Source organism: Dama dama, chromosome 1 (assembly GCF_033118175.1).
Source record: "Dama dama isolate Ldn47 chromosome 1, ASM3311817v1, whole genome shotgun sequence".
NCBI classification, from domain to species: Eukaryota; Metazoa; Chordata; class Mammalia; order Artiodactyla; family Cervidae; genus Dama; species Dama dama.
Genome location: NC_083681.1, coordinates 77,801,992 through 77,829,891, shown reverse-complemented (window position 1 = coordinate 77,829,891; position 27,900 = coordinate 77,801,992). Strand labels below are relative to the sequence as shown.

At 40.1% G+C, this 27,900-nt stretch overlaps 1 protein-coding gene across 2 annotated transcripts in view; it reads left to right on the top strand.

Moving 5' to 3' along the window:
* The window catches only part of LOC133055949 (fatty acid desaturase 2-like protein FADS2B), a 42,535-nt gene that overhangs the window by 4,613 nt on the left and 10,022 nt on the right, over nucleotides 1-27,900 (top strand). For both annotated transcript variants that reach the window (XM_061141040.1, XM_061141032.1), the window contains exons 2-6: nucleotides 7,948-8,058; nucleotides 18,317-18,514; nucleotides 20,234-20,335; nucleotides 23,699-23,824; nucleotides 27,747-27,807. In XM_061141040.1, coding sequence (XP_060997023.1) covers nucleotides 7,948-8,058; nucleotides 18,317-18,514; nucleotides 20,234-20,335; nucleotides 23,699-23,824; nucleotides 27,747-27,807 — 598 coding nt within the window. The remainder of the gene's footprint in view (nucleotides 1-7,947; nucleotides 8,059-18,316; nucleotides 18,515-20,233; nucleotides 20,336-23,698; nucleotides 23,825-27,746; nucleotides 27,808-27,900) is intronic.

Sequence of the window (27,900 nt, the reverse complement as noted above, 5' to 3'; positions counted from 1 at the left end):
AGCCTTGACACACTCCTTTTCATATTTGGACCCAGTCTGTTGTTCCATGTCCAGTTCTCACTGTTGCTTCCTGACCTGCACACAGGTTTCACAAGAGGCAGGTCAGGTGGTCTGGTATTCCCAACTCTTTCAGAATTTTCCACAGTTTATTGTGATCCACAGACTCAAAGGCTTTGGCATAGTCAATAAAGCAGAAATAGATGTTCTTCTGGAACTCCCTCACTTTTTCAATAATCCAGCAGATGTTGGCAATTTGGACTCTGGTCCCTATACCATTTCTGACTCCAGCTTGAACATCTGGAAGTTCAGGGTTCATGCAATATTGAAGCCTGACTTGGAGAATTTTGAGCATTAATTTACTAGCCTGTGAGATGAGTGCAATTGTGCAGTACTGAGCATTGTTTGGCATTGCCTTTCTTTGGGATTGGAATGAAAATGGACCTTTTCCAGTTCTGTGGCCACTCCTGAGTATTCCAAATTTGCTGGCATATTGAGTGCAGTACTTTCACAGCATCATCTTTTAGGATTTGAAATAGCTTAACTGGAATTCCATCACCTCCACTAGCTTTGTTCATAATGATGCTTCCTAAGGCCCACTTGACTTCACATTCCAGGATGTCTGGCTCTAGGTGAGTGATCACACCATCGTGATTATCTGGGTTGTGAAGATCTTTTTTGTATAGTTCTTCTATGTATCCTTACCACCTTTTCTTAATATTTTTTGCTTCTGTTTGTTCCATACCATTTCTGTCCTTTATTGAGCCCATCTTTGCATGAAATGTTCCCTTGGTATCTCTAACTTTCTCGAAGAGATCTCTAGTCTTTCCCATTCTATTGTTTTCCTCTATTTCTTTTCATTGATCGCTCAGGAAGGCTTTCTTATCTCTCCTTGCTATTCTTTGGAACCCTGCATTCAAGTGGGTATGTCTCTCCTTTTCTCCTTTGCTTTTCGCTTCTCTTCTTTTCACAGCTATATGTAAGGCCTCCTCAGACAGCCATTTTGCTTTTTTACATTTCTTTTTCTTGGGGATGGTCTTGCTCCCTTTCTCCTGTACAATGTCATGAACCTACATCTATAGTTCATCAGGCACTCTGTCAGATCTAGGCCCTTGAATCTATTTCTCACTTCCACTGTATAATTATAAGGGATTTGATTTAGGTCATACCAGAAAGATCTATTGGTTTTCCCCACTTCTTCAATTTAAGTCTGAATTTGGCAATAAGGACTTCATGATCTGAGCCACAGTCACCTTCCGGTCTTACTTTTGCTGATCTATAGAGCTTCTCAACCTCTGGCTGCAAAGAATATAATACATCTGATTGTGGTGTTGACGATCTGGTGATATCCATGTGTAGAGTCTTCTCTTGTGTTGTTGGAAGAGGGTAAGTCTATTATACAAGGCACAGGCGCATGAATTCCTGTTACTGCACATATTGTTTATCTGATTTTTTTCAAATTGTATGATTTGAAATTAATCCACAATGCTAAGAAATAAAATAAGGGCTTAGATTTCCTCACCTGGAAAAGCTTACCTATGAAAAGCCAGAAACAACTTATAAGTCCAAAAAGAAAAATTAATTATATAGATTACAATACATCCATATGAAGCATGCTGCATGCTAAGTTGTGCTAAGTTACTTCAGTCATGTCTGACTCTGGGCAACCCTGTGGACTATAGCCCAAGGCTCCTCTGTCCTTGGCGATTCTCCAGGAAAGAATACTGGAGTGGGTTGTCCTGTCCTCCTCCAGGGGAATCTTCCCTACCCACGGATCGAACCTGCATCTCTTATGTCTCCTGCATTGGCAGTTGGGTTCTTTACTGCTAGTGCCTCCTGGGAAGTCCCGAGTTTTATATCAGTAAGTCATCAATATTTCTCGGCTCCACAACAGAAGTAAACACAATCTTGTGAGGTGTGCACAAGAGCAGCATGTTCAGAACAAAGAAGTCAGGGTTATCTCCCAATGTGCATGGTCAGCCACCCTCTTATGTCTGAACATAATGCTCTGAGAGGGACATTGAGAAACTCAAACTCCTCATCAGAATAACAATCCAATATGACAGGAAAGAGATGACAAAAGCCTAGAGGAAATATAGCAAAATTTATTTCATTTGCTTGGGAGACTGTGAGGTGGAAGAGGATAGAGCTGTGTGCAGGTCCAAAGAGTCACTCATGTGGAATCAATAGAGGCAAGGCTGGGGCAGGGGAAGAGAAGATGTGTACAGAGGTGGGATACAGATTAGGTTCACATCGTGAGTAAGCACCAGCAGAATAGGTGTCCCGGCTTGGCCATATCCTTTGCTTAGCACAATCCTGGTCAATATGATGGCTTGAGGATGAGAAGAGGGGAAGGAAGAAGAGAGGATGAAGGGTGTAGGAGGTAAAGAAAGAGACAAGAGAAGGAGGAGGGGGAGAACTCTGGGTGAAGGACTCTGGATTTTGCCATCACTGTAGGTCTTCCTTTCCTCCCACTGCAGGTAATGACACTTCTCTAGCCCAGCATCCCTCCCTACATCCAGTCCTACAAGGAAATCAACCAGGATTCTGAGCTGTTTGTAAAAGGAAAGTTGTCATCAGTAATAACTGCATTTTTGTGGGCTGTCAACATTTTTTTTTTTACTTTAAAATTAAATTTTAATTTGATTCTCATTTGAATGATGGTTCAAGTTGAAAAATAGGTACGATAGTAAAGAGACAAGTGCAGTTAAAGTGCTAATGGGTGATAACAACAATGAAGACGGACTCTTTCAAATGCCAGCCTGGAGGTTAAGTAAAGGTTGAAGATCAAGAAGAGTTATTCAAAGCAGAATGGATACAGGTATCCGTCTGGCTGAGTCCCTTTGCTGTCTGCCTGAAATTATCACAGCCTTGTCAACAGGCTATGGTCCCATATAAAAAAACTTTTTTTTAAAGAGTCAAAACAAAGGAAGGAGTCTACGGAACATGCTGAAGTCCTGAATAAGGCACTGGCAACAGAAATTAAGAAGAGGGGATGGATAACCAGGAGACATAATTTATAATGGGGGATAAGTGGCTGGGTAAGTAAGCAGGAGTAAGGAGTCTAAACTGTCTGATGGATGTCTTATGTAGGTAAGTGGGTGGCAATTGCCATTATGAGGTAATGAAGCCAGGAAGCTGAACAGGTTTGGTGGGGACACTGGAGAGAGAGAGAGAGTCTGGCCTGGAGCTCAGTTAAATATATCACAGGAAAAAAATCTCAAATAATGAAAGTTCTCAAATAATAGAGTGAGATATGACAAAAAAAAAAAGAAAGAAAGAAAGAAAAAAAAAATAGCCCTCTGTTTATCCCTGTGGGTGGGGGGGAATCTTGGTGACTTCATGTAAACATTCTCCACTCCAAAGTGGCTCTTTTCCAGAACGAAAGCAAAGAGTATTTTCTCCCCATATATCAGCCTACTCAAAACTGGTGATCTCCCAGAAATACGAGGGACCTTGATTTAGCATTTGCCTTGAAACAGGTGAGATCTGAGAAGGAACCAGAAGAGAAATTACCCAAAGATGTAGGAATGGATGTCCTCCATTGGGTATTGAATATTCTGGTGAGTTTTTATTTTTTGGCTGTGCTGCAAGGCGTGGGGGACCTTAGTTGCCCAACAGGGATGGACCCCACACCCCTCCATTGGAAGCATGGAGTCTTAATCACCAGACTGACAGGGAAGTCCCCTGGTGAGCTTTTTGAGATAAGTAAATCAAAATCTTTGTTCTAGTTACATTGATTTTGTGACTATGTACATATATTCACTATGGGAGCTTTTTTTTTTTTCCTGAATTTGCAGAAATTTCAACCCACTTCAGATGAACCAAATAATAATTATATAAAAATATCATCATTTAATGGCATCTGATTGCAAAGCTTAAGCTCTTTGATCTAAGCTAACTCTTCAGCAAGGTTTTATAATGACTGAATAAATGAGTGAAGGAGTAAATGAGCCCATGGAACAGACTAAGTAGTATCCAAAGTTAGAAAACAAATTGAATCTTGAGCGATTAAGCAATTTTTCCAATATAAACAACACACTGCACTGCTTCCTATACTGTATTTTGGTACAAATTTTATAGGCACACACTTTGATTGATTGCAGAACAAGATTTGGCAAATGGAGTGTCTCCTGGATTTTAACCCAAACATGCCCTCTAGGCCAAGTGCTTTGATGCAGGGCACAGCCTGTATACAGTAGGTAAATTGTAAGGACATGATTCTTCTCAGGCCTTCTCACTTTACATACTTGTCTCTCCCACTAGGGATCATACTGCTCTTCCAATAAAGGACAGCTTTCCATTCCCCATTAAATAACAGCAAAAAATCGGCAGGATTTCCAGTCACTGTGAAAGCAAAGATAATCACACATTTCCTCTGTGTTGATACTGTTTTGGAAATAATCAGTCTTAAGAGGAACTACAATGTAAATTTATGACTAGGTTGGGAAATAGCGATGATGGTTGAGAAGTGAATCAAAAGATACCAGATGAAAATGAGAGATGGTAAAGTAGTTAAGAGGTCAGAAAATAGAGATGCTGAGAGTTGGGAAGAGACAGCAGTGCTTAAGACCCATATCCTTGAACTCAATGCTTCTCAACTTTCTCCTTTTTAGATAAATCATATACTGCTCTATTTATTCACCCTTTCCCTTATTCATGAGACATCTCTTGATCACATGTCATATTCCAGGAGCAGCAAAAAAACATCAGGTATAATTTAATCAATAGTGCCTGGTCTCAGTCTTCAAAAAAGCCAAAAGCCACTAAGAAGGCCTGTGTGAATACACAGTTTCACTGCAACATCATTTGAAAACCTTTAGGAGCACAGGGTCATGGGAGCCCAGAAGAGATCATAAGTAACTTTCCTGACTATGTTAGGAAGGCATATTTCATCTGGATGTTCAAGAATGAGAAGGAACTTTTAAGTTGAAAAAATGGAGGAAAGCAGTCAAGGCAAAGGGAGCCGTATGTATCACAAAGCTTCAGAACAACACAGGGTCACGGAATGTTTATAGAACAGGGAGACTTACATCAGACAGGATGAGGCCTGAAGGGTATGGTGAGAGGTAAACCTGGAGAAGTAGATTGGGGCCACAGACAAAGTGATGCACGTGATTAAAACCTAAGGTGGGAAACAACTTTACTAACTGCCTAGCATGCATGTACTGGTCTTAATATCCTCCCAAAACAACCTTGTGTCACCATTCTTTCAGGAAAAGAACTGTTCATGTTAAGGCTGGAATGGACCTTATGGCTTCCTGGCATTAAAGCCACATAGACTTGAGTTCAAATCCTGGCTCTCCCACTTACTGTGGAAATGTCCTGAGATCTGGAGTCTTTATATGTATAACAAAAATGATGAAACCTCACAAAACTAAGTTGATGATGATGAGTTGGCCCATAGAGCACCTTGCACACAGAAAACACTAAAAGAAAGGTGTTACTCCCTCTCCCCTTCATTTAGTCCAGACTTTCTTCAGGAGGAGCATACTTGCCAAATAATGTTAATTAAAAAAAAAACCCTGATTTTTGATGGTTTTTCGAGAAGGAAATCTCACAACTTACTCTGTATCTAGACTCTAATAGGCAATTCCTTCAAATTGAATATTCTAAGACTGCCTAAGCCACTTTTGTGCTGCCCACTAATACAATGAAAAGAGTTCCACACAGCAAGGCAGTTCTTACTCTTCTGGAAAACTCTGCGGTCTTCAGTCTCTGTTGTCACAGTATTGACCTGTGAATTTTGCTGACGATCAGAAGAAACAGTGAACCCAGAGGAACACTGGCATCAGCACACTGTTCCAGGGCTCCGGATGACTGCTCAGAGTGAGATGCAAATCCAGGGCCTCACCCTCCTCTACACTCTGATCTTGATCCCTCAGACTGTTTCTCACCCTCATCTGTTCCTTAACAACAGCCAGAATGGGATTTTTCAGTATGGGCCATCCTGAAACATTTAGTCACATTGGTAATCACCGAATGACTTTCATCCTGTTAGGTAAACTAACTTTAGAGTCATTGAATGTGACACGAAAACACATCTTTGAAAGCAGCATTTCCCAAGGGGGTCAGAGAATGTGTGCAAAGGTAGAATGAACAGTAGATCCTGGACTGGTTCTAGGAGATACAAATCCCTTCTTACATCAGTCAATCTAGAAAAGTGAATCTAAAGAGTTGATATTGCACCCTTCTGAATAGCCCCATTCATTTATATACATTAATATATATATATATATATATATATATATATATATACACACACATACAACCTACACATATGTAAATGCTTTATGTGTAGGCTTGCATGTAGTTCTAGATATATCTAAAGTTGCTTTAGATTTTGAAGATGGAGGGTTCATTGTATTCACTAAAACAATTCAGAGCTCACTCTGAGTGGAGTATGGAAAGAAAATCTCCGAACTGTTATATTTCATCGAAGAGAAGGAAGGCAGGTAGCTGTTATCCCTGTGTGTCTTAGTCGTTCAGTCATGTACAACTCTGCAACGCCATGGACTATAGTCCACCAGGCTCCTCTGTCCATGGAATTCTGCAGGCAAGAATACTGGAATGGGTAGCCTTTCCCTTCTCCAGGGGATCTTCCCAACCCAGGAATCTAACAGGGCTCCACCACATTGCAGGCAGATTCTTTACCATCTGGGCCACCAAGGAAGCCCAGAGGTATACACATAGGAAAGAGAACTAATATGTCTGAGAATTTACTATAAGCCACTCAGATTCTAATCAGTTCACTCAATTTTTATAATAACTTTATATATTGAGTAGCTATTACTGTCACTCCCATGTTAAGGAGGAGAAAACAGGAGCATGGACTGGTCAAGAGACTTGTCAACAATTACACCACAAGCAATGAACTTAGGTGGAGGAAGGCTGCTCGGGGATCCAGTTTCTTAATCAGCACCATGCAACACCACCACTCCAAAGTATTTTGTATGGATTCCACACATTCACATTAAAACCTTGATTATTTCTCTTCATACTAAATCCTTCCTATTCTCAAAGTCATAACAGCAAGAAGTGCAGTATCTTACTCTTGGAGAAGCCTCCTTTCCCCCAAACCAATTAAATTCCTGGAGAAAAAAAATAAAAAAAAAAAAAAACCTCTATCTCTTATTTCTAAACTTAAGCAGGACATGAGAATCAACACTGCTTCTCATAGCCACTTGGAGTTACTACTTAAAATGGGAATGGATTTGGAAAAATACAGAGGGTCAACTCTATTTTGTGCCTGTCTCAAGCCCCTACAGAGAATGCTATGGTGTTTTTTTGTTTGCTTTTCTGTTTTGTTTTGTTTTAGAAAGAGTGTTAAGGCTTCTTCAGTGATAAACTTAGCCAAGAAAGTGCTACTTTAGACAACTAAGGATTTAAGGGCTTTGCTCCCATGCTCTCTTAGACATTTGTTATCATCATCAACTTTAACTTGTCTTTCCTTGGAAATAACTTAATGAAAGAGCCTCTGTACCCTGGTCCTTGGTCAAGAACTAAAGGGGAAACACTGACAGATCTGATTTGCATAGGCAGTCTTGTTTGCTGCATGCTCCAAATAATGTGGGCAACTTCCACACCAAGCCTGAGGTTTGACTCTAAAGACTTGCCATAGCCCATAATCTCAAAGCCAACTACTTCTTCTAGTGCTCAATAAAATAAACAACAATCTCTTCCAATGCTTGGGGATCAACTTTCCATCCAGGACTTGCCTAGTAGGCATGCACTCAGTGGGTGGATCGCCATTGTGAGGTTTTCATAGAGGAATTTCAAGGGTAATTCTGATCAATGAACTTGAAATGTCAACCTAGGGTTAGAAGTAAATGCTCTATAACATAGCCTGTGCTGATTCCTAAGGTCGGTACAAAATGAAATAAGAAAGGGAAGATATCTGTGTTGTAAGCATGTCTTTTTAAGCCTCTAACAGTTCTCTCTGATTCACAGGACGTCTTCAGAGCCATGCATCCGGACCCTGACATTGTGCAGTTGTACCTTAAACCACTGCTCATTGGAGAGCTTGCTCCAGAAGAGCCCAATCAGGAGAGGAACAAAAATGTGAGTGAGATCTCAGGACTCAAGAGTATGCAGAGGGATGGGGACGAGGTATATTTCAGGGCCAACTTATCATTTTCTGTGGGAAACCAGCCATCATGTCTGGGAGGGCCTGCAATAGCTTAAATAAGAGGATTCCAAGTATTTCAAAATAATGTGATCCTTCTTAGATCCTCAGAATTCTTAAACCTCTGGAAAACAAAGGAATGAAATGCTTGGCCCTGTGCCAAACAGTAATTCCTGTTTCTAACTACCTACTTCTTGCCACGCAGCTTACACATAACTTTCTTTTTCCATGTCTGCTTATAATTGCTTGATGTTCCCTATTGAACCAGTTTCCATGAGAGCAGAGACTATGTCAATTTTGCTCATCCCTGAGTCCTCAGTGCCTACCGGCACAGGATTGGACTTGTAGTAGGAATTCCATAAATAGCTGTTGAATCAATGATGTGACTATATCCTAACTATAGTTCTTTTTACAATTGGAGAAATTACAGTTCCAAGAGAATAAACTACCTTCTGAAAAGCAAAGAACGGGAACTCCAGTTCACCTCTTTCTGGCTCCAAACCTTTGGATATTCCCCATGAAAAGCACCCCTTTTCTTTCACCAAGAATTTGGTTGACTGAAAAACTGTCTTCAGAGGGCAGCGCCTCCATAAAACTAGAATTCACTAGAATGGTTGCTCATAAAGCTTAAAGGGATTTTAGCTAATGTTAAGCACTCCATTTTTTTTTTTTTTTTTTTTTTTGCACTTCATGTTTTACAACAGCTTACGATTGTACCATTCATTTGAAATACTTTGTACAAAATAGTGATCCAGATATCACTGTAAAGCAGAAAGAAAAAAGTATATTCCACTTTAAGAAATGAAGAAACAAACTCACAAGGGGATAGAAGGAATCTGAGGAGACAGGACTGGTTACGTGCAGGCCCAAGATGAATACTTAGGCTGACTCATTAGGCCCATGTGCATCCCTCAAGGCTGTGTTTCAGGAAGCAATGCACTGTGTTGAGATGAGTGGGCCCTCAGGCAGACAGCCTGGACACAGAGCCTGGTTCCTGTGACAAGGTGTAGGAGCCGAGATGCTGTTGTTCGGTCAGTAAGTCACGTCTGACTCTGTGACCCTGTGAACTGCAGCACGCCAGGCCTCCATGTTCCCTCACTATCTCCCAGAGTTTGCTCGAACTCATGTCCATTGAGTCCATGATGCCATCCAAACATCTCATCCTCTGTCGCCCTCTGCTCTTCCTGCCCTCAAGCTTTCCAGGCACCAGGGTCATTTTCAATGAGTTGGTTGTTCCATCAGGTGGCCAATGTATTGGAGCTTCAGCTTAACCATCAGCCATTTCTTTTTTTTTTTTTTTTTTTCATTTATTTTTATTAGTTGGAGGCTAATTATTTTAAAATATTGTAGTGGGTTTTGTCATACACTGACATGAATCAGCCATGGAGTTACATGTATTCCCCATCCCGATCCCCCCTCCCACCTCCCTCTTTACCCGATCCCTCTGGGTCTTCCCAGTGCACCAGCCCTGAGCACTTGTCTCATGCATCCAACCTCGGCTGGTGATCTGTTTCACCCTAGATAATATACATGTTTCGATGCTGTTCTCTCGAAGCATCCCACCCTCGCCTTCTCCCACAGAGTCCAAAAGTCTGTTCTGTACTTCTGTGTCTCTTTTTCTGTTTTGCATATAGGGTTATCATTACCATCTTTCTAAATCCCATATATATGTGTTAGTATGCTGTAATGTTCTTTATCTTTCTGGCTTACTTCACTCTGTATAATGGGCTCCAGTTTCATCCATCTCATTAGAACTGATTCAAATGAATTCTTTTTAAAGGCTGAGTAATATTCCATGGTGTATATGTACCACAGCTTCCTTATCCATTCGTCTACTGATAGGCATCTAGGTTGCTTCCACGTCCTGGCTGTTATAAACAGTACTGCGATGAACACTGGGGTGCACGTGTCTCTTTCAGATCTGGTTTCCTCAATGTGTGTGTCCAGAAGTGGTATTGCTGTGTCATATGGCAGTTCTAGTTCCAGTTTTTTAAGAAATCTCCACACTGTTCTCCATAGTGGCTGTACTAGTTTGCATTCCCACCAACAAGGAGGGTTCCCTTTCCTCCACACCCTCCCCAGCATTTATTGCTTGTAGACTTTTGGATAGCAGCCATCCTGACTGGCGTGTCATGGTACATCATTGTGGTTTTGATTTGCATTTCTCTGATAATGAGTGATGTTGAGCATCTTTTTATGTGTTTGTTAGCCATCTGTATGTCTTCTTTAGAAGACATCTCTCTTCTTTAGAGAAATGTGTTTAGTTCTTTTGCCCATTTTTTGATTGGGTCATTTATTTTTCTGGAATTGAGCTGCAGATGCTGCTTGTGTATTTTTGAGATTAATCCTTTGTCTGTTGTTTCGTTTGCTATTAATTTCTCCCAAACTGAGGGCTGTCTTTTCACCTTGCTTATAGTTTCCTTTGTTGTGCAAAAGCTTTTAAATTTCATTAGGTCCCATTTGTTTATTTTTGCTTTTATTTCCAATATTCTAGGAGGTGGATCATAGAGGATCCTGCTGTGATTTATGTCAGAGAGTGTTTTGCCTATGTTCTCCTCTAGGAGTTTTATAGTTTCTGGTCTTACATTTAGATCTTTAATCCATTTTGAGTTTATTTTTGTGTATGGTGTTAGAAAGTGTTCTAGTTTCATTCTTCTATCCTTTAATCCAGGGTTGATTTCCCGTAGGACTGACAGGTTTGATCTCCATGCTGTCCAAGGGACTCTCAAGAGTTTTCTTCAACACCACAGTTCAAAAGCAATGATTCTTTGGTGCTCATTCTTCTTTCTGGTCTGACTCTCACATCCATACATGACTACTGGAAAACCCAAAACTTTGACTATATGGACCTTTGTTTGCAAATTAATGTCTCTGCTTTTTAATAAGCTATCTAGGTTTCTCACTGCTTTCCTTCCAAGTAGGAAGCATCTTTTTATTTCATGGCTTGCAGTCACTAGCTGCAGTCATTTTTGGAGCCCAAGAAAATAAAGTCTGTCACTGTTTCTATTTTCTCCCCATCTATTTGAATGAAGTGATTGGACTGAATATCATGATCTTCATTTTTTGAATGTTGAGTTTGAAGCCAGATTTTTTTACCCTTCTCTTTCACCTTCATCAACAGACTCTTTAGTTCCTGTTAACTTTCTGGTATTAGAGTGGTATGATCTTCATGTCTGAAGTTGTTGATATTTCTCCCAGCAATCTTGATTCAGCTTCTGCTTCATTCAGCACAGCATTTCACATGATGTACTCTGCATATAAATTAAATAAGCAGGGTGACAATATACAGCCATGATGTACTCCTTTCCCAATTTTGAACCAGTCCATTGTTCCAGTTTGGTTCAAACTGTTGCTTCTTGGCCTGCATACAGGTTTCTCAGGAGGCAGGTAAGATGGTCTAGTACACCCATCTCGTTAAGAATTTTTCATGGCTTCTTGTGATCCACAGAAGATCAGAAGAAACAGTAAACGCAGAGGAATAGTAGAGTAGTCAGTGAAGCAGATTTTTTTTTTAAATTTTATTTTTTGGAATTCTCTTGCTTCTTCTATGATCCAACAGATATTGGTAATTTGCTTTTTGGTTCCTCTGCCTTTTCTAAATCCAACTTGTATATCTGGAAGCTTTCAGTTCATGTACTGTTGAAGCCTAGTTTGAAGGATTTTGAGCATTACCTTTCTAGCATGTGAAATGAGAGCAATTATGTGGTACTTTGAATGTTCTTTGGCATTGCCTTTCTTTGGGATTGGAATGAAAATTGATTTTTCAAGTTCTGTGACCACAGCTGAGTTTTCCAAATCTGTTGGCACATCGAGTGTAGCACTATAATAGCATTATCTTTTGGAATTTGAAGTAATTCAGCTGGAATTCCACCACCTTCATTAGCATTACATCACCTCCATTAGCATGGATCATACCAATGCTTTCTAAGGCCCACTTGACTTCACACTCCAAAATCTGACTCTAGGTGAATGTCCATACCATTGTGGTTATCTGTATCATTAGAGCTTTTTTGTATAATTCTATTTATTCTTGCCACATCTTCTTAATGTCTTCTTTTCTGTTAGGTCTTTACCATTTCTGTCCTTTATTGTGCCCATCTTTGCATGAAATATTCCCTTGACATCTCCAATTTTGTTGAAGAGATCTCTAGTTTTTTTTTCCATTCTATCATTTTCCTCTACTTCTTGCTTTGTTCACATAAGAATACTTTCTTATCTCTACTTGCTATTCTCTGGAAAACTGCATTCAGTTGGGCATATCTTTCCTTTACTCCTTCGCCTTTCACTTGTCTTCTTTTCTCAGCTATCTGTAAGGCCTCCTCAGATACCATTTTGTCTTTTTCCATGCATTTCCTTGGGGATGATTTTGATCATCACCTCCAGGACAATGTTCCGAACCTCTGTCCATAGTTCTTCAGGCACTCTATCAGATCTTATCCCTTGAACATATTTCTCATTTCCACTGTATAACCACAAGGGATTTACTTTACGTCATACCTGAATGGCCTAGTGGTTTCCCCTACTTTCTTCAATTTAAGTATGAATTTTGCAATAAGGAGTTCATGATCTGAGCCATAATCAGCTCCCTGTCTTGTCTTTGCTGATGTATAGAGCTTCTCCATCTTTGGCTGCAAAGAATATAATCAATCTGATTTCAGTATTGACAGATTCAGTATTGATCTGGTGATGTCCATGTGTATAGTTGCCTCTTGTAGTCCTAGAAGGTCTGGTAGGTCTTCAGAGAACCATTCAACTTCAGCTTCTTTAGCATTAGTGTTCAGGGCATAGATTTGAATCACTGTGATACTGAATGGTTTGCCTTGGAATCAAACAGAGATCATACTCTCATTTTTGAGACTGCACCCAAGTACTGCATTTTAGACTCTTGTTGACTATGATGACTACTCCATTTCTCATAAGGGATTCTTGCCCACAGTAGTAGATACAATGGTCATATGAATTAAATTCACCCATTCCCATACATTATAGTTCACTGATTGCTAAAATGCTGAGATTCACTCTTGCCATCTCCTGCTTGACCACGTCCAGTTTACCTTGATTCATGGACCTAACTTTCCAGGTCCCTATGCAATATTGTTGTTTACATCATTGGACTTTTTTGCCATTAAACACATCCATAACTGTGCGTCATTTCTGCCATGGCCTAGTCTCATATTCTTTCCGGAGCTGTTTCTCTACTCTTCCCCAGAAGTATATTGGATATCTACTTACCGGGGGGGCTAATCTTTCAGTGCCATTGCTTTAGCCTTTTCATACTGCTCATGGGATTCTTCAGGCAAGAGTACTGAAGTTGTTTGCCATTCCCTTCTGACCACATCTGGTCACAACTTTCTACCATGGCCCTTCCATCTTGGGACCCTGACTTTGAAAGGCTTGAGACTGTGGGATATGAGTCTAGGCCAGTTACCAAACCTGTCTGTGGTTTAGTTTCTCTCTCTGTGAAATAGGAACAATAGAACCAACCACATAAGTGTTATTGGGCGATTACTGAAAGAGTTAAAGGCATTTAAAGTGCTTAGAGCAGTGTCTGGAATGTAGCAAGTGTCCAATAAACTTTAGATATTGTAATTATCATAAACTCAACAGTCACACAAGTAATTTACAAGGCTCTAAACTTACAGAATCATTTAGCACAGGATGCCCTAGGCTAAAAAGAGGAAATGGTGCAGAGTTTAGTTGTTTTTCCTAAATATTTTCTCTAAGGAAAAGAATATCCCATTCATGGCTGAGAGCTATAATTATTCACTATCTAAAACAGTGCTGATCCCTGAGGGTAAAGATCTGATATGAACTTTCTTTGTGCATCTGTGATTACCCAGAGATACGTATGTAGACAATTATTGTTTGAGCACAGAACTGAAAGTCAGGTAGTACAGGCTAAAGTACAGCTTCCAATACTTGCAGAGGATTTCACATTAACCTCTCTTCTGGGCTTTAGTGACCCAGTGAACTTTAATGAATGTGATGGTAAAATCAGGGAAACGCCCTGTTGCTGTTGTTCAGTCACTAGATTGTGTCTGACTCATTGTGACCTCATGGACTGCAGCACGACACGCTTCTCTATCCTTCACCATCTCCCAGAGCTTGCTCAAACTCATATCAACAGAGTCAGTGATGCCCATCCAGCCATCTCATTCTCTGTCATCCCCTTCTCCTTGTACCTTCAATCTTTCCCAGCATCAGGGTATTTTCCAATGAGTCAGCTCTTCCTATTAGGTGGCCAAAGGTTGGAACTTCAGCTTCAACACCAGTCCTTCCAAGAACACCCAGGACTGATCTCCTTTAGGATGGACTGGTTGGATCTCCTTGCAGTCCAAGGGACTCTCAAGAGTCTTCTGCAACACCATGGTTCAAAAGCATCAATTCTTCACTGCTCAGACTTCTTTATAGTCAAGTTCTCACATCCAAACATGACTACAGCAAGACCATAGCTTTGACTAGATAGACATTTGTTGGCAAAGTAATGTCTCTGCTTTTTAATATGCTGTCTAGGTTTGTAACTGCTTTTCTTCCAAGGAGTAAGCAAAGTTTAGTTTCATGGCTGCAGTCACAATCTGCAGTGATTTTGTAGCCCAAGAAAATAAGGACTGTCACTGTTTTAATTGTTTACCCCATCTGTTGGTCATGAAATCATGGGACCGGTTGTGATTATCTTAGTTTTTGAATATTGCATTTTAAACCAGCTTTTTCACTCTCCTTTTCACCTTCATCAAGAGGCTCTTTAGGTCCTCTTCACTTTCTGCCATAAGGGTGGTGTCATCTGCATATGTGAGGTTATTGATATTTCTCCCGGCAATCTTGATTCCAGCTTCTGCTTCATCCAGCCCAACATTTCTCATTATGCACTCTGCATAGAAGTTAAATAAGCAGGGTGACAACACACAGCCTTGATGTACTCCTTTCCCAATTTGGAATCATTCCATTGTTCCATGTCCAGTTCTAACTGTTGCTTCTTGGCCTGCATACAGGTTGCCCAGAAGACAGGTCAGGTGGCCTGATATTCCCAGCTATTGAAGAATTTTCCACAGTTTGTTGTGATCCACATGGTCAAAGGCTTTAGCATAGTCAGTGAAGCAGAAGTAAATGTCTTTTGGAATTCCTTTGCTTTCTCTATGATCCAACAGATGTTAGCAATTTGATTGCTGGTTCCTGTGCCTCTTCTAAACCCAACTTGAATATCTGTACATTTTCGGTTCACGTACTGTTGAAGCCTAGCTTGGAGAATTTTAAGCATTACTTTGTTAGTGTGTGGAATGACTGCAGTTGTGAAGAAGCTTGAAGATCCTTTGGTATTGCCTTTCTTTGGGATTGGAATGAAAATTGATTTTTCAAGTCCCGTGGCCACTGCTGTGTTTCCCAGGTTTGCTGGTGTATTGAGTGCAGCATTTTCACAGCATCATCTTTTAGGATTTGAAACAACTCTGCTGGAATTCCATCACCTCCACTAGCTTTATTGTTAGTGATGCTTCCTAAGGCCCACTTGACTTCACACTCCAGCATGTCTGGCTCTAGGTAAGTGATCACAACACCATCATGGTTATCTGGGTCATTAAGATCTTTTTTGTGTCGTTCTTCTGTGTATTCTTGTCATCTCTTCCTGATATCTTCAGCTTCTGTTAGGTCCATATGGTATCTGTCCTTTATTATGCCCATCTTTGTATGAAAATTTCCTTTGGTACCTCTAATTTTCTCGAAGAGGTCTCCAGTCTTTCCCATTCTATTGTGTTCCTATATTTCTTTGCACTGATCACTGAGGAAGGCTTTCTTATCTCTCCTTGCTATTCTTTGGAACTCTGCATTCAGATGTGCATATCTTTCTTCTTCTCCTTTGCTTTTCATATCTCTTCTTTTCTCAGCTATTTCTAAGGCCTCCTCAGGCATCACTTTGCCATTTTGCCTTTATTTTCTGGGGGGATGATTTTGATCACCACCTCCAGTACAATGTTATGAACCTCTGTCCATAGTTCTTCAGGCACTCTATCAGATCTTATACCTTGAATCTATTTCTCACTTCCACTGTATAACAGCAAGGGACTTACTTTAGGTCATACCTGAATGGCCTAGTGGTTTCCCCTACTTTCTTCAATTTAAGTCTGAATTTTGCAATAAAGATTTCATGATCTGAGCCATAATCAGCTCCTGGTCTTGTTTTTGCTGAAGTATAGAGCTTCTCTATCTTTGGCTGCAAAGAATATAATCAATCTGATTTTGGTATTGACCATCTGGTGATGTCCATGTGTAGAGTCATCTATTATGTTGTTGGAAAAGGGTGTTTGTCATGACCAGTGTGTTCTCTTCACAAAACTCTGTTAGCATCTGCCCAGCTTCACTTTGTACTCCAAGGCTATGCTTGCCTGTTCCTCCAGGTACTTTTTGACTTCCTACGTTTGCATTCTAATCCCCTATGATGAAAGAAATCTAAGCGCTGAAGAATTGATGCTTTTGAACTGTGATGTTGGAGAAGACTCTTGAGAGTCCCTTGGACTGCAAGGACATCCAACCAGTCCATCCTAAAGGAGATCAGTCCTGAGTATTCATTGGAAGGACTGATGCTGAAGCTGAAACTGCAATACTTTGGCCACCTGCTGTGAAGAACTGACTCATTTGAAAAGACCCTGATGCTGGGGTAGATTGAATGTGGGAGGACAAGGGGATCACAGAGGATGAGATGGTTGGATGGCATCACCACCTAAATGGACATGAGTTTGAGTAAGCTCCAGGAGTTGGTGATGGACAGTGAAGCCTAGCATGCTTCCCTTTGGGTTGCAAAGTGTCGGACATGACTGAATGACTGAACTGAACTGATGATGAAAAGGACATCGTTTTTTGGTATTAGTTCTAGAAGGTCTTGTAATTCTTCAGAAAACCATCCAACTTCAGCTTCTTCAGCATTAGTGAGCAGAGCACAGACTTGGATTACTCTGATATTGAATGGTTTCCCTTGGAAATGAACAGAGATCATCTTTCATTTTTTATTTTTGTACCCAAGTACTCTATTTCAGACTCTTTTGTGGACTAGCACACTGTGTGATCTACTAAAGTTATCTATGGCCACCAGAATTCTGATGTTCATGGGGCCTCTAGAGATGAGCCCATCCAAACCTTTCCAAGGCACTGAATCATTTAAAAGTTGTATCAGTGAATTTGAAATGAATTTTCTTGCTTCTAGGATTATGTTCATAGCTCTTTTTTATTATTATTTCAAATTTCTCATTCCTGTAGAGTTTCTGAGCATTTGAGCTAATCTAAGTGAACTCTATCTTTTGTAAAGGAATCTTTTGCACACGCTAAATAGCTGATAACATAGAAAGTAACAGAGATCCGTATAGATAGCAAAGTCCCCCAAAGTATAATCAGAGACCAAACAGCACATTGATCTAAAAAGGCGACTGTTATGAATAGATACTCACGTCTACACATAAAGCGGACAACCAGCAAGGCCCTGCTGTTCGGCAGGGACCTACACTCGGTACCTCACAATGGCCGCCCGGGGACTGGGCTCTGAGGGAACAGTGCGTGTGGGTCACGTGCTGTGCACCTGACGGCAGTGCGACGCTGCTCGTCGCCCACACGTCAACGCGGCCTTTGTCTGAAAGGAGGAGACTTCTTATGGGGGCTTCCCCGGCAGCCCGGCCGTTAAGACTTCTCCTTTCAGTGCAGGGGCGCAGGTTTGATCCCTCGTCAGGGAACCAAGATCTCACATGCCTCACAGCAATAAATAAATAAAACATAAAATAAAAGCAATATTGCCACAAATTCAATACAGACTTCAAAAGAAATGATCTGCATCAAAGAAAAAATTTAATCAATCAGTTTAAAAAAGAGAATTTTTAGACTTGTGTATCTGTTCACTGAACCTCCCCCATCCCCCAAAAAAGAATTAAATTAGAAGTCCCATAGCAATTTGAGGACAATTTACAAATCACTACTCATCTGTCTGTTCTCCTGGAAAACAAATTTATCATAACTTGTTTTTAGCATTTTGCTTTTTGTTAATTTTTTAAGGTTTCATTTTTTTGTTTAAATTATGCCTAATTATATTTATTCAATAAATAAATGTCTATTCATAAAATTAAGGTATCATACATTGATAAAATGGATTAATAATTATGTTCATCTGTGCTGCCACTCCACTGAGGGAACTAATTCCTTTCTTGTACGTTTATCTCACAGTCCCAGTTGGTGGAAGATTTCCAAGAACTGCGGAGGACATTAGAGACCATGAATTTGTTCAATGCCAACCTGGGGTTCTTCTTCCTTCACCTTGCCCAGATCTTGGTTTTGGAAGCCCTGGCTTGGGTAATAGTGTGGCATTTTGGCAGTGGCTGGCTTGTCACAATGTTTATTTCTTGTCTTCTCACGGTTGCTCAGGTAAGTAGGTGTCCTAAGCCCAGGCAGCGGATCTATGGGAAGCCTCAGAATTTTTTCTTCCCTCTTTACACTGGTGTCAGCGGCTGCCTGGCACTTCCTGGCAAGCTACTCATCAGTGTCTGACACCAGCAAGTTATCAAAACCCACTGGGCCCCAGTTCTCTCATCTGTAACACAGGGTAATGATTTTTTTTTTTATGAAAATATTCTGAGGAGAACTAAACAAGTTACTCTGTAGAGTACCTAGAACAGAGACTGGCATGTGGTAAATATCCTTGACAGTTGCTACCCTTTGCCCAATAGTATCCACACAATGTCAGTAACTGAAGTTCCGTTCTGGGCCATGTAACCTTTACCTATATCTTTCATTCATTATCCAACCAACATTTTTCATGGTTGTTTTATGATTTTACAAAGACTATAAGCACATATGTGAACTTATTTTGTTTTCTTTTTAATCGCTCAGTTGTTTCCAATTTTTTTAGACCCCATGGACTGTAACTGGCTCCTCTGTCCATGGATTTCTTCAGGCAAGAATACTGGAGTAGGTTGCCATTCCCTTTACCAGGGAATCTTCCTGACCCAGGGATCAAATTCGAATCTCCCACATTACAGGCAGATTCTATACCCTCTTAGCCACCATTAAGAAAGAAAGACCCACATTAGTTTATACCTATATGTGTGTGTGTGTGTCTATATATATATACACACACACATATACACATATATATCACTATTTATACATGCTGTTCCATAATAAAATATTCTACTAAAAAGAAGTTATATGTATTTTTTTAAAAAATTCCCTGAGACCCTAGCCAAAAGCCTCATTTCACCAATACTTATCAATACACCAGTCTATGAAGAGAGTCTATTTATCCCATGATAATAGGATCATGGATTCTGCAGAAATGGCAATCAGCAACTGGTGTGTAGCAGGGCAATTGATAAATGCTTTGAATGAAGCACAGACTTCTGAAGAGGGCCTTCTATGCCCACAACACTGCATTGTGGACACAAAGGGAAACGCACCTGACCCTGCACTTGGGCAGCAGTCATCCAGTGGAGGAGATGGTCATTTAAATATCTGGACATTATATAAGGCAGAAGGGAAAGAAACGAGCATGTGCTCTTGGAGCAGAAAGAGGCATCTAATTCTAATTGAGGCAATTGGGGATGATTTCATGGAGAATTAACATCAATGGTAATTACAAAATTTTATATGCTAATTTTTTTCTTGAAAAGTCAACTTGCTTTATTCTTTGAAAAGCAACTTCTGGAATCAAGAAAGAAACAAATATTTGACTGCTTAGCATTATCAGGAATTTTACATGTATTTTGGCTGCAAGACAGCTGAATGAGCAAGGTATAATGTTATAATCCCTGCTTCTCAGACAAAGAACTGAGCTCAGAGCCACCGACTAGCTTGGCAAGAGTTGTATAACTTGTAAAGTGGTGAAGGACAGTTCAGAGCTCTAGTCAGTCTGATTCCAAAGGCATCCTCCTTCCATTCCACACTGGACGATTCTGACAGTAGAGAGAACATTCTAGGCTTTGAGAGCCACCTGCGCAAAGGTGCAGGGACGGGAAAGCACTCAGCAAGTGTGACAGATACAGAGATCTCCACTGTTCTCATGGGGTCCCGAACCCACCAGCGGGCCCACTTACTGCTTTCTTCTTTCCTTGTCAACCTCTCTGACTGCAACCCTGTCTCTTCCAGGCTCAGTGTTCATTTCTGCAGCATGACATGGCACACCTATCCATGTTTAAGAAGGCAAAGTGGAACCACCTGATGCAAATATTTGTGATGGGTCATCTCAAGGTATAGAATGTTCCAGGAGTTTGATGGGATTCTGAAAGTCATTTCACTAAGCAGTGGTTTATACATATGCTTCTTAGCAAAAAATGTTACTACACACCCCACAAGTAAATGTAAATATACAAACAATGTAGTGATCATATATGTATACACACACACACATAACATTATAACATATATGCTAAAATTAGAATTTTAAATGTTTAGAAGAAAAGGTTTATTTTTATTTAAGAAGTTTGTTTTTTTTTTTTTTTAGCATACACACACACACACACACACACATGACATTATAACATATATGCTAAAATTAGAATTTTAAATGTTTAGAAGAAAAGGTTTATTTTTATTTAAGAAGTTCTGTTTTTGTTTTTTGTTTTTTTTTTTTAGCCAATAAACTATTTGGCCCAATCCCTGGTACACGGTTAAAGAACCACCTCTCAGGAGATATACCCTATAAAGTCATGAGTAGGGATATAAAGTCATGAGTAGGGGTCTGGACATATGTTTCTTGGAGCCAAACGTTTTAGTCCTGGGAGGACTATGTATAAATAAAAGAAAAGATGCAGAATAGAGAAAAGTTTAACAAAAGAGAGAAATCAAGGAAAGTTAGATGGCTCTGTTTAAGAGTTGAGGGTTGCAAAACCCAGACTGCTGGAAAAAGCAGGGCAGTTGATCTTATCCCCCTCACATATGCTCCAGGAGGACAGGCACACTGCCCTATGCACCCCTGAAATGCAGCGCCTAGCAGAGTGCCTAAAATGCAGTAGGCCATCCATAAGCATGTGTGGAATGCATGAAGGGATAGATGGAGGAATGGAACCATGAGTGGAAACCTGATAACAGTACAAGGATTGATGACAGCCAGTTTCAGCCCTGGCTCTGATAACGCTCACTGTGCAACCCCGAACAAGTCAGATTCCATCTCTGGCTCTCAGAGTTCTCATCCCTAAAATTAGGACTTCAGCTGGATCTCAGCTTTTCTATGATGTTCTAGGATTTGGTGAGAAACCAAATGACAGAATGATCTCTGTTCATTTCCAAGGCAAACCACTCAGTATCACAGTAATCCAAGTCTAGCTAACTCTGCTAGCCTTTGCCCTGCTTCATTTTGTACTCCATTTCGGTATTCTTGCCTTAATAACCCCATGAACAGTATGAAAGGCAAAAAGATATGACAGTGAAAGATGAACTCCTAAGTCGGTAGGTATCCAATATGCTACTGGAGAAGAGTGGAGAAATAACTCCAGCAAGAATGAAGAGATGGAGCCAAAATGAAAACAACGCTGAGCTATGGATGTGACTGGTGGTGAAAGTAAAGTCTGATGCTGTCAAGAGTGATATTGCATAGGAACCTGGAATGTTAGGTCCATGAATCAAGGAGAATTGGAAGTGGTCAAACAGAACATGGCAAGAGTGAACATTGACATTTTAGGAATCAGTGAAGTAAAATGGACCAGAATAGGCAAATTTAATTCAGGTGAACATTATATCTGCTACTGTGGGCAAAAATCCGTTAGAAGAAATGGAGTAGCCCTCAAAATCAACAAAAGAGTCCAAAATACAGTCTTGGATGCAATCTCAAAAATGAAAGAATGATCTCTGTTCATTTCCAAGGCAAACCATTCAATATCACAGTAATCAAAGGCTATGCCCCAAACAGTAATGCTGAAGAAGCTGACGTTGAATGGTTCTATGAAGACCTACGAGAACTTCTAGAACTAATGCCAAAAAAAGATGTCCTTTTCACCATAGGGGACTGGAATGCAAAAGTAGGAAATCAAGAGACACCTGGAGTAACAGGCAAGTTTAGCCTTGGAGAACAAGATGAAGCAGGGCAAAGGCCAACAGAATTTTGCCAAGAGAACACACTGGTCACAGCAAACACCCTCTTCCAACTTTATCACTCCTGTATATATTCCAAATATTTTCATTTTTACATGAAAGAAATATAAAAATTATTAATATATTTTACATTTCTTTTTTCATTCTGAGGCTTTGAATCTAGTATGTATTATATACTTACACAGCCTGCCTCAATTTGACTGGTCACATATTAAGTGCTCAGTGGCCACACATAGACAATGGCTACTCTATTGAACACTGCAGATCTAAAATACATATTAATCAATTTGAGAGATATTAAAAATGCAGTAAAAGCTATGACTATTGCTTATTCTTCTAATAATGATTAATGTAATATGGGAAGGGAAAAGAAATTGAATATCTCAATATGCCAGCATTCTACATACAACATCTCATGTCTCCTCAAATAACCCATGCAGGTAAATGTCATCATATTATACTATATTTACTGAAGATGAAATTAAACATCAAAGGGTAGATAATTTTCCTAAACCACACAGGAGCGTTTATACATCCAGTGGATGCAACTAAGTTGATGCACTTCCAAATCTTTTTCTGTTAAAACTTTCAGATTCTCACTGAAAGAGAAAAAAATAATCCCAAACAACTTAATCAGAGATTATATGAGCTCAGCATCAACTAAAATATGTTTATTCTCATTTATATTTAAAAAGATCATTGAAACCTGAAAATGTGATGATCAGAGGCAAGCCCCCATAGGAGATGACTTCAGATCCATGACTCTTTAAAATATTCATTGAAGTAGGAACCCTGGGGCCATTTTCCCCGAGAAATATCTAGTTTTAGAACTGAAGTTTCTTTATTTATAAAATAAGAAGTATACTCTCTGCTTTACCTATTTCATGTTTCTTTTTAAAAGGAGGACAAAAAAATAAAAAAGGGAAAAAAGATGCAAAAACATTTCATTTAAACGGTTTTTAATCTTCTTCATTATCAGGAGTTGTTTTAGCCTGGAATTTGTGCTCCTGGATAAGATAATTATTTGCTGGTAGGCTTTTAGAGCCTCTAGCCAATAAATCATTCTGTGACCCAGGCATGGGGGACGGCATGTTCCAGGAATCCATATCCTAATTAAACTTTGGAGATGTAGGCAGAAAACTCTGATTGTTACTATGCAGGCACCAGTCATGTCCAACTCACTGCGACCCCATGAACACAGCACACCAGGCTTCCCTGTCCTTCACCAATTCATAAAGTTTGCTCAAACTCATGTCCGTTGAGTCGGTGATGCCATCCAACTATCTCACCCTCCGTCATCCCCTTTTCCTCCTGCCCTCAATCTTTCCCAGCATCAGGGTCTTTTCCAGTGAGTTGGCTCTTCACATCAGGTGGTCAGTACTGGAGCTTCAGCTTCAGCCTCAGTCCTTCCAGTGAATATTCAGATGATTTTCAGTTGATTTTCTTTAGTTTTGGAAAACTCTGATAATGAAAGATATTTCAGGAGAGAAATCTTGCAGCTAATGAATGTTCTCTTCTCCTCAGGGCCTATCTGCAAAATGGTGGAATATGCAGCACTTCCAACACCATGTCAAAACAAACATCTACCTCAAAGACCCAGATGTTAATCTAGGCCCATTTCTTGTTATGGGAGATTTACAACCTGTCAAGGTATGTTCAGAAATACTAAGCACTAGAGAAATGTTTCAGCAAGTTGTTCTTGGAAAGGTCTACACCTTTGTCTTGAGGACATCAGGCTGGAGATACTGGCTTCAAGCATGTTTTCAGAGCATCTCTTCTTCTTTTAAGTCCAGGATATAGATTTGAAATAAGTAAATCTGGTGTTGTAAGAAAAAAAATAATGTGGAATGAATGACTAAATGATCTTAAAAGTCATTCAGGCTAAATCACTCATAGAAGGCATGGCAGAACATTCAACAAGTGCTAAATCATGAAACACCTACCTATCTAGTTATGTCAACTAATTCTAGCTGTTGGAAGAAACTAAGCTGCTATTTTTAGTTTAGGTTCATTTTGGTTCATTTACACATGAAACTCAGCTCAAATGCCTCATAATACACTTAGGACCTCGCCTCTAACTCAGACTTCTTAAGCAACTGAAAAAGGATGGCAAACTCCAGGATGTCCCAGCTGTTGACTTTCTTAAACCTCAGCTTAAAAACCAGCATGTAAGGATTATTAAGATTTTCTGAGTCTGCTTTCAACATAGAAGGTATAAGGATAACCACAGAAAGGTATCTTTCCTCGAGAGGAAATGATGGATCCTGAGAATTAAGTGCTTAGGAAGAGGCTCTATCTGCTTCTGGAAGAATTTAGGAGCTTTCTAAAAACAAAGGAGTGTAGCTTGGTCAGTTGCTGTGTGGACTTTGTGGTAACCAGAATTGTTCAACTTTCTCAAAATACGTTTTCCCAGTTTGGGAAGACAACCTTCTTCCAATTAGGAGAAAAAGTCTCCTGCCGAGATATAAAGAAAAAAAGAAAGAAAGAAACCTTGTAGTCTTCAGTCAGTTGTTCTTCACAATGACTCCACAAACAAGTCAGAGCTCTCTGAAGTTTGCAAACTCCTGCAGTGAAGTCGCTCAGTCATGTCTGACTCTTTGAGGCGCTATGGAATGTAGATCACCAGGCTCCTCCACCCATGGGATTTTCCAGGCAAGAATACTGGAGTGGGTTGTCATTTCCTTCTCCAGGGATCCAACCAGGGTCTCTCACATTTCAGGCAGACTCTCTACAGTCTGAGCCACCAGGGAATCCCTGTGAACTCAGCTGATCATTAAACTTGTGACATTTTGACTTCTCTCCTCATTCCCTCACAGCAATGGAGATTTGTCTCACTGGAGTTCATGAGGCAGCCTGACCCCCTCCAGAAATGCTTTCTGTAGAATTGTATCCAGTTCACATGCTGCCTCTTCACAGAGGATGGAGACATCATCACTTCTCCAACATTCTAGAGACATATCCCTCGAGCCTTAGGTTCTGTATACTATAATTTCAAGGCAACTGCACATTACTTAAAATCATTAAATCTCTAAAATTCATTGTTTTGCAACAAAACTAATTCTGATAAGCCTTAAATGTTTCTGTTCTTCCTATTTTACTGTCAGTCTTTCTACCACTTTCTTCAAACACTCATCCCTTTAACAAGTATTAATTAAATCCTCTAGGGCCAGGTCCTGTTCTCATACTCTGGAAAAGTTAGACTTCTCCTTTAGAGCCATACTCAAAAGTCAATCCTTCACCTACATTTGCCAACTCTCCAAAATTTCCCACCGCCTCCCTCTTTCAAGTTTCCTACCACTTAAATATCCAGAAGCTTGGGAGTAACTGCAAATAACTATCATTACTTTATCACCGCGACATTTATTTTGATTTATGATAGTAAGAGATAGAAGGGTCAAGTCTAATATCCAAAGAACAGAAGAAATATGTAGAAGGGAAGGTATCAAAAGAATGGGAAAAGCAAAAAATTAAACAGTGCTCACAGTGTTTTAACTGACTGAACATATGGTAAAATTATAGAGGAGATCTGAATTATCATTCATTCATTAATCTCTTCAACCAAACATTTATTAAGTGTCTCTTAGGTAATACAGATAAACCATTACGTCTATGCCTCCTCTCAAGATATTTGCTGCCTTTCTGCATTTGGGCACAGACTAAATTAACTAAGAAGACCCCTAGGAAATGACTCAAATTCCCGGTGGTAAGATTATATATTATCAAGCCTTAAAATGAGTACATCACAGCATGAGATCCACGATGGAATTAAAGGAGGAAAGATGAAGTAGATACTAGAGGTTATGACTATGTGTTTTATAACACAACCATTCAACATATATCTGTTAAATGGATGAATGGATACAAGCAGACTGTGCTTCAAGCAGAATTCTAAGCACATAGGTTGAAGAAGACCTTAAAAACTTATCAGAAATATTTCTCCTCCATTATCACTCCATTCCACACCAGGACAAATCTCAAAATGGCTCCCATGGGTATAATAATAAATGATAACAATCCCTGAAGTCAAATGGAATGAACCATCCCTGCAAGAATTGCCCACATTTAAATAAAGAAACTACTGCACAATTGCACTCATCTCACATGCTAGTAAAGTAATGCTTAAAATTCTCCAAGCCAGCCTTCAGCAATACGTGAACTGAGAACTTCCAGATGTTCAAGCTGGTTTTAGAAAAGGCAGAGGAACCAGAGATCAAATTGCCAACATCCACTGGATCATCAAAAAAGCAAGAGAGTTCCAGAAAAGCATCTATTTCTGCTTTATTGACTACGCCAAAGCCTTTGACTGTGTGGATCAACAATAAACTGTGGAAAATTCTGAAAGAGATGGGATACCAGACCACCTGACCTGTCTCTTGAGAAACCTGTATGCAGGTCAGGATGCAACAGTTAGAACTGGACATGGAAAAACAGACTAGTTCCAAATAGGAAAAGGAGTATGCCAAGGTCTATATTGTCACCCTGCTTATTTAACTTATATGCACAGACATCATGAGAAACACTGGGCTGGAAGAAGCACAAGCTGGAATTAAGATTGCTGGGAGAAATATCAATAACCTCAGACATGCAGATGACACCACCCTTATGGCAGAAAGTGAAGAGGAACTAAAAAGCCTCTTGATGAAAGTGAAAGAGGAGAGTGAAAAAGTTGGCTTAAAGCTCAACATTCAGAAAACTAAGATCATGGCATCTGGTCCCATCACTTCATGGGAAATAGATGGGGAGACAGTGGAAACAGTGTCAGACTTTATTTTTTTGGGCTCCAAAATCACGGCAGATGCTGATTGCAGCCCTGAAATTAAAAGACGCTTACTCCTTGGAAGGAAAGTTATTACCAACCTAGACAGTATATTAAAAAGCAGAGACATTACTTTGTCAGCAAAGGTGTGTCTGGTCGAGGCTATGGTTTTTCCAGGGGTCATGTATGGATGTGAGAGTTGGACTGTGAATAAAGCTGAGCACTGAAAAATTGATGCTTTTGAACTGTGGTGTTGGAGAAGACTATTAAGAGTCCCTTGGACTGCAAGGCAATCCAACCAGTCCATCGCAAAGGAGATCAGTCCTGGGTGTTCATTGGAAGGACTGATGCTGAAGCTGAAACGCCAGTACTTTGGCCACCTCATGTGAAGAGTTGACTCACTGGAAAAGACCCTGATGCTGGGAGGGATTGGGGGCAGGGGGAGAAGGGGACGACAGAGGATGAGATGGCTGGACGGCATCACCGACTCGATGGACATGGGTTTGAGTAGACTCCGGGAGCTGGTGATAGACAGGGAGGCCCGGTGTGCTGTGATTCTTGGGGTTGCAAAGAGTTGGACATGACTGAGCAACTGAACACAAGTGAACTGAAATAAAGAAAAAGGCACCACAATATGTCCTCCCCCTTCAGTTCTGGTTCTTCAGTGGCTTCAGTTTGACAGTAAATGAACTCTGACAAGATGGCTTCTTCTATAGAGATTCTACACACACACACACACACACACACACACAACCTTGAGTATAATAACAGAAGTCTATATCGTTCTTACTTTAGTTTTATTCTCTCTTCATTCAGTATGGCAAGAACAAAATCAAATTCATCAACTACGAGAAGCAGCACCTGTACTTCTGCATGGGTGAGTCACACAGGGAGCCACAATCCTTATCATCCCATTTCCTTGAAGCAAACTGTTGTCAAACCAGAGGGCATGACTGAAATCCTCCCACAG